This window comes from Gossypium arboreum, chromosome 5 (genome assembly GCF_025698485.1).
Source record: "Gossypium arboreum isolate Shixiya-1 chromosome 5, ASM2569848v2, whole genome shotgun sequence".
Taxonomy (NCBI): Eukaryota; Viridiplantae; Streptophyta; class Magnoliopsida; order Malvales; family Malvaceae; genus Gossypium; species Gossypium arboreum.
Window position 1 is genome coordinate 37,375,264 of NC_069074.1, and position 11,278 is coordinate 37,386,541.

At 33.2% G+C, this 11,278-nt stretch overlaps 1 protein-coding gene across 1 annotated transcript; it reads left to right on the forward strand.

Annotated features, from left to right (window-relative positions):
- The first annotated feature begins 8,684 nt into the window (after positions 1-8,684).
- On the forward strand, positions 8,685-10,224 carry LOC108451677 (probable membrane-associated kinase regulator 4). The gene has a single exon (XM_017749338.2). The coding sequence runs from the start codon at positions 8,721-8,723 to the stop codon at positions 9,762-9,764; it is 1,044 nt and encodes a 347-aa protein (XP_017604827.2). The 5' UTR covers positions 8,685-8,720; the 3' UTR covers positions 9,765-10,224.
- Positions 10,225-11,278: the final 1,054 nt, after the last annotated feature.

The following is an 11,278-nucleotide window of genomic DNA, read 5'->3' on the forward strand; positions in this document are numbered from 1 at the left end:
CCAAGACAATATTGTTGTGACTTTGAATCGACATCTCCGCAAAGGGATCCTATCAACAATGTTATTCGTCACTTTTCAATTTCAAAATGTGTATTTTCGACCCTTATTTCAACCCAATTTGTTCCTCATACATAGATCCATGGCCGATGATCGCCGGAATAGTTTTTCCGCTGCACCATAGGGCATGCTGGCCATCCAACACCACATCCACTTTTCAAAAAAAATGCACTTTATATGGAGCGGATCAGTTCAAAATCTATGGGGCGATTAGGGTTTTGCAATCCCTATATGTGGAGATGTTCACCATACTAGCGATCAAACAATAAGCTTCAAACTTCTCTATTGGTAAGGCCTTGGTTAGCTTATCCGCACCATTTTCATCAATGTGAAATTTCTAAAGCTCTAACTTAGCCTTAAGAACTTCTTGTATCTAGTGATATCTCACACTAATATGTTTAGATCGAGAATGAAAAGTCAGATTCTTACCAAGATGAATAGCGCTTTGGCTATCACAAAACCAAACATACCTCATGAATTTCTTCATCCAAAGCAACTCTTTGCACGCTTCAATAGTTGCAATAAACTTAGACTCAATAGTGGATAAAGCAACATATTTTCGCAATTTTGATTGTCAAGCGACAGCTCCCCCTTACGAAAGTAATGAAGTAACTAGAAGTAGATTTTCTCAAGTCAATATCTGAATTTCTATAACCAACTAGAACTAGTTTCTTTTTGTTGAAGCAAAGCTTCAAGTTAGAGGTGCATATCAAACTCAAGGAGCTCATCTTTGTTTTAAGTTACAGATTTTGCTTCTTGAAACTTTTAAGTTTGATGAGCTCCTTAATTTGATAAAATAATATTTTAAAGTTTTTTTCAACAATTTTTCTAGAAATTTCACCAACTTCTTAAATAGTTTGATGTTGAGCTTCACTTGCATGAATTTGGTTATTTTCACTTAGGGTGTGTTTGTTTGGGTGGAAAAGTGGAAGAAAATGAATTTTAAGTGTGTTTGGTAAAGAATAAAAGTGGAAGGAAAGAAAATAGGAAGGATGATCATTTTCCATCCTAATGTATAAAAATTAATCATTCCAAATTGGAATGATAAGGGGAGAGAAAACGGGAGAGATGTAAATGTTAGTTCATAATTATGCATTTTTCAAATGTTTTATTTTCTTTCCTTTCATTTTCAAATCTACCAAGCAATGGAAGGAAAGAAAATTACTTGTTCTTTCAATTTCTCCATCCTTCCTACCAAGCACACTTATGGAAAGAAAAATTATGTTTTCCATCATTCTAATTTTCTATCCGTTTAATTTTCCATCCCTTCAATTTTCCATCCTTCCAATTTTCTTTCCACTCTACCAAGCAAAGCCTTAAGGTTTTAATTTGTGTCACCATTAAATTTGACCATCATTTTGTGTGTTTTATAGTGGATTTCACATATTTTGAAATTGTAGCTTTTTTTTTTTAAAGAAGCAATGCTAGTTGTAATCAGCTTTAGCAAATTACTATTGCAAATACTTCTTCTTATAACTTTTGTGTAACACCCCAAAACCCAGCCTAGATGTTTAGAACGAATCCCAGAGGTTACATTGGCTACCAAATGTGGCGGAAATAAAACTTTAATTCAAACCAAAAAAACCTTTTTTTTCATTATGTTTGAAATAATATTAAACCGACATCAAACATTCAGAAATAAAATCCACAGTTTCTAAAGTTCAATCTAAATAACACTTTACGAAAGTCCACCATAAAAACTTGTACCACAGTTTATATAATTGTTTTAAAAATCGATTTAAAATTAACGTATAACACTTATAAGATTTTACTTAAACCAAATCAAACCATATCTTTCTGAAACCTTCGGTATACCAAGTCCAGCTCCAAAACACGGAAAGTACCTGAAAGGAAAAACACTATGGAGATGAGCTATGCGAGCTCAGTGTGAGTCCGAAACATGAAAAGATGGCAAAAGACGAAGTGACACAATAAATACTTTAAACAAGCATATGTATAAAAATATCATGTACAAAAGTCTCAATCGGTATGTCAAATACAATATCAAACCACAAAAATGATATCCAATCATACGCAATAATCAGAACATATTACATGGAATTAACTATATTGTCAATAACCAAAAGTTCACACAAACAGAAAAAATGTTCTGACAAACAGACGTATATTTAGATGTGAACAGATGCACAAGTCAAAATCTCACCCCACAAACCAAGCACCACTTCGTCCATCTAGCACACCACATAAGGGCTATGGTAGGCCCGTCCACCATGCACACCTTGCACACCACAACGTGGAACTATGCCACTTGAGTAACTATATATAGCTGAGATGATATATGTAGGATAGTGCGGTAAACTGCTATACAAAAGTATCGTAGTTAAAACTACTAAGTTTATCTTCCTTCTCTTTATAACCAGATCCTAAATTTTAATGTTATGCAACAATGCACACATTATGCAGACAACATAGAGAAACGAACATTAACATTTCTAGTTGAACAGATTCAGATTTGATTACACTTGTATTCTAATATACAGTTACGACAACAATAATAAACTCATACTTATTCATTACATAAACGAGCAATAAAATTAAAGCCTATAAACGCATATATATATACACGAACCAAACTAAATCGAGTCCTAAATACACTTAAAGAGGCTTGATTGAGGGTTGGATTACACAGAAACATAAAGCAGACAGTTTATGACTCAAAACAAAAATTCTACAAAATAGGGCCATAAGGCCATGTGCCTCGACCGTGTGGAGGCCTACACACCCATGTAAAGGAGACACACACCCGTGTGACCAAGTTACACGGCTGTGTGATTAGCTCGTGTAACTCACTGTCCAAAAGTGCCAAAAATAAAGCGCAGAAGGGACACAGTCGTATAGAGATCTCACACGCCCGTGTGGAACCAAAAACCATCAAAAACCCTAATTTCCCAATTGCACATGGCCGTGTGGACACAGCCCATGTGTGGCACACGCCCGTGTGGCCACTCGTGTGGTTACGAAACCACACTGAAACAGACTAAAATTCGTGTTTTTGACACCGAAACTATCCCCATCCTTTGGTAACCCAGAAATATACCAAAATATATAGAATATCATGCAATCCATCAATAACTCAACACTTAAAATCAACAGTTTCGGAGACACAAACCAAAATTGCAAACAACAAGGATTAACCGCTTCGCCTCCACAAGACTATTCTGACTCACATCCGATTACATGAAACACACAAGAGTAATCGCCTTTGACGGAACGATAGATAACAAGTGCGTAAAACAGAAGAAGCAAGAAACAAATGAAATTGAAATTTGGAAAGAACAGAAAAAAGAGCAACAATGGGGAAGAAAATGAAAAATGAAAAAGAACGTGAAATTTATTTTTTATTTTAAAAATAATTTCCCCTTTTAAAATAAAATAACATAAAAAATAAATATAAAAAATGCTCACAGGGATACGAACACGAGACCTAAAGATAAGCTAACACGCTCTGTAGCACCCCAAACCCAGCCCAGAAGTTATGGCCGGATCCAGGATGCCACATCAAAACGTAAAAAAAATTTCCATTCTAAGTCCGAAAATCGTACTTGATGTTCGAAAGATTAATTCATTAAAGGTTAAAGTGAATGGAAGTCATGCACCGGTAGGAAACCGAAAAGAGGTGGTGAGTCCATCGGATGCGCTAAGTACCAAGCTCCTTCGGATCCAATCCTAGACATGCATACCGCCATTGCCACACCTTAACGTCATGGATATTTCTAGAAACCGATTTGATTAAGTCATTTTAGGAAAAGTGATTAATTTTGGAAAATACTTTCATTCGGAAGCTTTGCTTGTTGTCGTGTTATTTTGAAATCAACTGTTGTTTTTGAAAAGGCGCCTAAAGCTATCCAATTTCAACAGTTAAAATAAGTATTACCTATCTTAGTAATACATATTAAAACCATCAAAAATAAATAAGCGGCCTTATTACATTTAAAACCCAAAACTTCAAACGTAAATAAAAGGATGTCCAGTTCACGAAGAAAATCAAACTTTCGAGCGGTGGCCACTCAATTCCCTCACGCTCCAAGCCCACTATGGTTGGGGATTACTGCGTGGATGAAAATAAAAGGGTGAGTTTGGGAAACTCGTGTGTAAATTAACCCAACCATAGCCTATATCACTCAAACCACGAAATAGAATAAGTTGGCCTTAGCGAGCAATGAATTGAGAATAAAGCCCATAGGCCCATAATGAACGTAGCAGATATTACATGTTTATGCGAAACCCAACCATATCCAACCGTATACACCCCGTACCAACCTTACACCGTGTGGGAAGACAACTCGACCCACCCAACCGCTACACACCACGTAATTTGCAGCATGGCTGCAGAGCGAATAATGTGACAGAGTCACCAGATCTGAGATAATCGTGGCGAGCCACCGATCAGATATATGTGGCGAGCCACCGGATCGATATTTGTGGCGAGCCACCAGATCGAGATATTTGTGGCATAGCCACCAGAACGCTTCCTCCATAATATAACTCATGTCCCCATGCAACTGATATATAATCATGGCATACATCATACAGAATCAGATCGTCATGCTTTTAAGTCAAAATTAACCCTAGGGGTATAACGGTAATTTTCCATACATAGGGGTATTATAGTAATTTAGCTACTTTTAGGGTTTTCATGCATATCTTAACTATTTACGTACTATCAGAACACTTACGCGCATACTTACGAATTGGGCCGTTGGCCTATGAACCCGATCTTTGGCCCATTAAGCCCAAATTATCAAAATGTACGAAATCGCGTCATCGTAGTTTATTACTTTAGATTACCAAATATACAAACCCAACTATCTTACAAGCATTCGCATATCAAAATTCCCAAAATACCGACTTTTAAGCATTTCGCTTTTTCGCTTTTGCCAATCTAGTCTATGAGAGGGTGTCGATTACACACTGTTTTGCGACGATATCTTTGTGAGATCCACACACGAACCGCCTACAATTGGATTACTAACACGTTAATCTAACTATTCAAATACAAACTACGATTAACCCTTACAATATTCAGCCAACCACACCTACAGATCATAGTAAGCTTATAAGAAATCAATAAGCAACTCATTAACAAATTTTTGTCAATGTTTACCACATAATCATAATTTCACTGCAAGTTGTCTTCCGAGCACCAGTCACTAAATTATTTATAACTGAGCTACGAAACTCCAAATCAAGTGCCGTTAATTTTCCTGAAAATATGCTCATATATATTTTATCCATAAAATTTTCAGAATTTTGGTATGGCCAATCAATACCAGATTTTTCTTAAAGTTTCCCATGTTTCACTGTTTGACTAATCTGACCACTCTTCATTATGAATCAAATTTCTCATTGTACAGAATTCAAAATATGTTCTTGTTTATTCCATTTGAAACTAGACTCATTAATCTTTAATTAAATAATTTATGCAGCTTCTAACTCATCTCCTACAATCTATGGTGATTTTCCAAAGTCCCGTTACTACTGCTGTCCCAAGCAGATTTATTACCAAATCACTCTTTCACACCTAACTTGCATGCATGTTATTTAAACATGTATATCACCAATCAATCATCACATATCTATGATTTTACTTAAGTATAATCTTCATTTCATCATTTTAAAGCACAACATGTTAGTCGATTTTTCCCTTTAGCATCTAAGGCACATGCATGCTCATTTGTTTGGCTCAACTTCACCTATCTTCCATTTTTCATCAAAAGAACATGAAACAACAACCATTTCCTTCATTTTAATTCATGACTAAATGCTCACAACACAATTAAAAATTAAAATATACTTCAAGAGTTAAGGTAGAATCAAGAAGAACTCATGAACCTCAAAATAGAAGCAAGGTACCAAGAACTTACCTTCAATTTTCCTCCTCCTAATGACCAAATACTCAAGAGCTTTCTCCTCTCCTTTCTCTTCTCTAACTTTCAGCTATGATGAACAAAGATGGACAAAACTTTGTTCTTTTCACCCCTTTTTCTTTTAATAAAACTTCATATTTCATCCATTTAATTCTTTAATACAAAAGACATTAAATTCTTATCATGAAACATTTACCTAACCCATTATCATGAAACATTTACCTAACCCATTATCATGGAACATTTACCTAACCTATTATCATTGAACATTTACCTAACCTATTATCAATTTGTATCAATTTGTACCATAAATTATGGATATCAAGTGCACATTTTGTCTACAACAACATGATGACCAGCCACTACATGTAAAATGAGAGGTTTGTCATGCAAATCCTCCTATTTTGCACTCCTATTTATTTGGCCACTTCAATTTAGCCTATAGCATTTTCAAACATTTTCACATAGGTCCTATTTCATAATTTCACCCCCTTTTTCTTATGGAACAAAAATTAACTAAAATTGTCGGGTTCTATCTTAAGCTTGGGCTTTCTAGAGGCCCACTAACATAATTAAACCTATGCCAACATTCATAGGATTCCCGAAAATTGGGGCGTTACACGCTCACAACCACTGAACCAGTAGGCTCATTCTGACATTAAAACGCGAAATTGAACCCAAACATTCAAGCCACTCACTGACCCTAACCACAAACCTCAAAACTTCTAACCCCAGATTCCAGGATGTTACATTTTGTGTTGGAGAATATATAAGATTTGGATAAATGACAATATTCTTCTTGCGAGTTATTACAATTTTGATTAGCTTTAACTTGTAAGAAAAGAGGTGAAAGGTTGAAATTGTCCCACCAAATGTACTAGAAATTTCATGTCGAAAATATGACTTGAAATTTTTGAGACAAATTAAATATTTTTTTTATTATTGAATATAAAAGTTACAACCTCTTTAGTTTCTTGAATATAAAGAAAATATTTTGATTCTTTTCTTTCATGAAGTTTTAATATGAGTCATTTAGAATTGATCTTAGATAGATATGGTCTGCTTCAAAGATAATCATGATTTGATCTTGAAAATGAGTTTGTAGAGTTGTTTTCTTGAAATTTCTTGAGAATTGATCAAAGGATCTTCTAGATTTAATCTTGGATTGATGAGAATCACTTCAAGGATCATTGAGAGTTGATCTTAAAAAATGGATTTGATCTCCTTTGTGTTGATGGAACCATATTGGAGAGATTTTATATCCAAGGGTCTCTTACACTTGTTCTTGGATAGTTGATGCCACTTCAAGTTCTCAAGAGTGCTATTGACAACATGATTTTCCTCTTTTTTTTTGGTTGAACAAGATCAAGAGCGACTTTTGAGAATTTTTTTAGAAGTTTTTCAACTTCTTCAATTCCTTCAAAGACTTCGTGGATGTTAAAGAAACCTTTGATGTTCGAAAAATTCTCTTTTGGGCTTTTGAATTCTAAACTTTTGAACTCGAGTTGAATAGCTTAAAGATAACTTCCTTTTATAATGTCACTAAGGTTTTGTTTACCATTGAAGTTGAAAAGCACTTTTCAACTCAAACCATGATTTCAAACAAAAAAATTGGGTAAACAAGCATCTTTTCAACCCAAACATTGATTTTAAACTAAGATTTTAACACATGCCAAAAAGCCAAAATTTTTAACATTTGGCATTTGGAGAAGAGTTTTTTAATAAAATTATCTTTTCATCTCTCCATTAAATCTTCTACTTTATAAAATCATAAAATGACCATTTTATCTTTTCAAAATCAGTTTTTGACAATAATAGTAAACATTATTAAAGTTTTCAAAAGTAATTTTTCATGAGTCGTTTCAAAAGAACTTTTCAACTTCTATGGTAATTTGACATTAAATTTTAAGGTTTAAGGGCATCAATTAGGGGTGAGTGCTCGATTGAATCAAGTAAAAAAAATTCAAGTTAATCAAGTTGACAAATCTTATTTTATCATCCTAACTCAATTTAAAATTATTTCCAATCAAGTCCATCAAAATCGGTGAAATTATTCGAGTTAAATTAAAAATTAAACATGTCAAATTAATATATAGTTACAGTATAATTAATTCCATGATAAAGCACATAAATTTGAAATCATATATATATGAAAACTTTTTCAAAGCAAAATAATATAAAAGATACAATAAATTTGAATCATTAATTAACTTATTTAGATCCCAAAATTATTATTTTAGAAAATTTTACAATTTTAACTGTTTTTATATATTCTTTAGAATTTTTTAATAAATTATAATTTTTTAAAATATCAATTTTAGAATTTTTTTATAATTATTTTGAATATTAAAATTATTTTAAATTTTTGTAATTTTTGTTGAGAGAGATATCAATTTGCTCATTTTAAAATTACTAAGGACCAAAGGGGTATTTACACTAATATATTATTTGAATTATTTGAGTCATTTAAATTGTAAAATTCAACTTGACTCGAACCTGAAACTCAAATTACTTATTTGAGTTGGCTCAAATAACTCAATTCAATTAACTTAAAATTCGAATTCTTTTTAAATTTTTCAAATCGAAAAACCAATCATATTTTTACCATTTTTTTATCACAACATGATATATGTTTGCATACGTTAAAATTTTGGGAGTATTTAAAGGGGACGAGGCCTTTGTCTATATTATGAGTAAATATATTAATGTTTTATACAATTTTATGAGTAAATATACTATAATTACTTTATAATTAATTAATGTCATACAAAGGGGATGGATAACCCGATCACCGGCCGCATCAACTATTTAAAGAGTGTCCTCCACTCCCTTCCTCACAACACTCAACTCCCCCCTAAACAAACATTTACATCCAAAAACCACACACACAAAAAGAACAAAAAAATGGCAGTCAGCCACTTATCAAATGATCTTGAAGATGATGAATACATTGAGATGGAAGTCAGTTCATACTCCACCTTCTTCTGCAACCCCTCCTCCATAAGCTCACCACCTCCGCAGTTCCCCATCCCCATAGAGTTTGAGTTCCAAATGTCTTCTTCCATGGAAATTCAGCCCACTACTTCACCAGCTGACGAACTCTTTTACAAAGGCAAGCTTCTTCCACTTCACCTTCCTCCTCGTTTACAAATGGTCCAAAAACTCCTGCAAAACTCGACTTCCGTTTATGAAGACTTCTATGGGACTCCTTTAACGAGCACTCCATTTGAATCCTGCAATGTTTCGCCTTCTCAGTCGTGTCGGATTAGTCAAGAGTTGAATCCTGAGGAGTGTCTGTTTGAGTACTCAACTGAAGCTTTGAGTGGCCATTGCAACGATAAAAACCACCGGAAAAAGTCCTCGTCGTCGGTCATCGGTTCGAAACTGAAGGCATATAGGGGTTATCTGAAATCTTTGTTTAGTAAATCAGGATGCTCCAGTGAATCATGTTCAGCAGCAAAAGTTGCTGATGAAGGATCCATCCTGAGAGCGAAAGAAAGGTTGGATCGATCCATGATGATGAAATCAACAAAGAAAGCTCCATTCGGACAAATTCGTCATAGGAGATCTTTGTCTTTGGCTATCAAACGACAACATTCGACGAACAAGTCTCCTTCTTCTTCTTCATCATCATCTGGTTCTTCTCCATCTCCAAACTCAAATGGTGTTCAGTATTTGCAGTTTCTTAAACGAAGCAACAGCGTGAATGTTGAGATTGAGAGTCCAATTCAAGGAGCCATTGCGCATTGCAAGCAATCTCAGCAGTTGATAAGGTCGAGAAAGACTGTTAGTGAAGTTGGACATGCAATATGGATATGACGTGATTCCAACACGATAGTACGGTGATGTACAACGAAACACGACCAATGACATCATTCAACATCTGTGTCAGGTTGGAATTTTTTTGATGTGTTCCTCATGTACCGGTAGGACACCGAACAAGAGAGGCTAAGGGACCGTTGCAGGGCTGAAATGAAAGAAAGTGCTGGATTGAATTCCTTAAAAAGAAAACCTTTTGGATGTTGAGACTTTAATCCAGGATTCAATTAAAAGGTAATCTCCTATAGAAAGATCAAACAGTCAGATTTGACATCAATAGTTTCGGTTGGAGCGAAAATGGTAACAACAATTTTAGTTCATTTATGCCACCATTGGTTAGTAGTTTAAGAATATTAAAAATTTTATTTTAAAATATTTGTATTACAATAGTTTTCTTTACTTTTTTTATTTTGTATAATTTCATTATTAGTTCGATCATATATATTTTATTATTTAAATGCACTCGAACTCATATCCTCCTGCATTAGTAGCAATACTCATCTTAATCGAGTTAAGACTCAAACGATTATATTACAATAGTTAAATATAAAATAAGAAATAATCAATATAAATTTAAACTTAAAATTAAAAGACAAAAAATAACATCTCTTCAAAATAAGCAAATAAATATATTCTTTTCCTAAAACAAATTATATAATAACTAATAATTACTAATTGAAATTAACTTATAACTAACTTATATACTAAAATATAATACAAAAAAATATCACTCTTAGCGAACACAGTGTTAGGGTTTTAATTGTTTTTGTCAACCATATTAATTGCAATTGATGGCAATAATATTTAAAGGTGATAAAAAAATAAAGTTATACTATGTAAGTTGAAGGCCTTAATCACCTATACAGTAAAATGTTAAAGCAGATATGGTTCAAACGATTGAAATTGGTAAATATCTGGCAATGGTGCCGGAGCATCAACGGCATCTGCTACGCTTAATGCATCAGCACTGTCGGCACCAGCTAATCTTGGGGTCCGAGCTCCATCAAAGCCAGTCAGGCAAAGGCAAATTTAGAGGTGGTAGAAGTCGGATCCCATAAAATTTATAAAATTGTCTTTTAAGGTTTTTTAAATTTTAATTTTTTATTTTAATATTATAATGTAGTGTCTACAGGATAAACTTGTGTTTAGCCCCTCAAAATTTTTAATTTTGTTCTAATTTGATATCTTTTATAGAATTTATAATTTTAATGATAAATTTAATAATATTTTTAGTTTAATTTAGTATATTAATATAAAGTTGTATCTAAATATTAATTTGGTGAAAATAAAGTTTAATAATTGCAATATCGAGTATAAATAATATTTAAATATTCATTAGCTAAAAATAAATTAAATCTAAATAATTATAATATCTAATACAAATTGAGCATTTAACTTATTTTACTTTTTTCTAAATTTCGGTTTCAAATTTAAAAATACGTTGTTGAAAGTAAACCCAGTCAATGTGAGTTGGACCTACTTTAAACATATATATTATGGCCCTGTTTGGCAAT

Excerpts from the sequence above, each read along its gene's own strand:
- LOC108451677 (XM_017749338.2), top strand. The coding sequence starts at position 8,721 with ATGGATAACCCGATCACCGGCCGCATCAACTATTTAAAGAGTGTCCTC.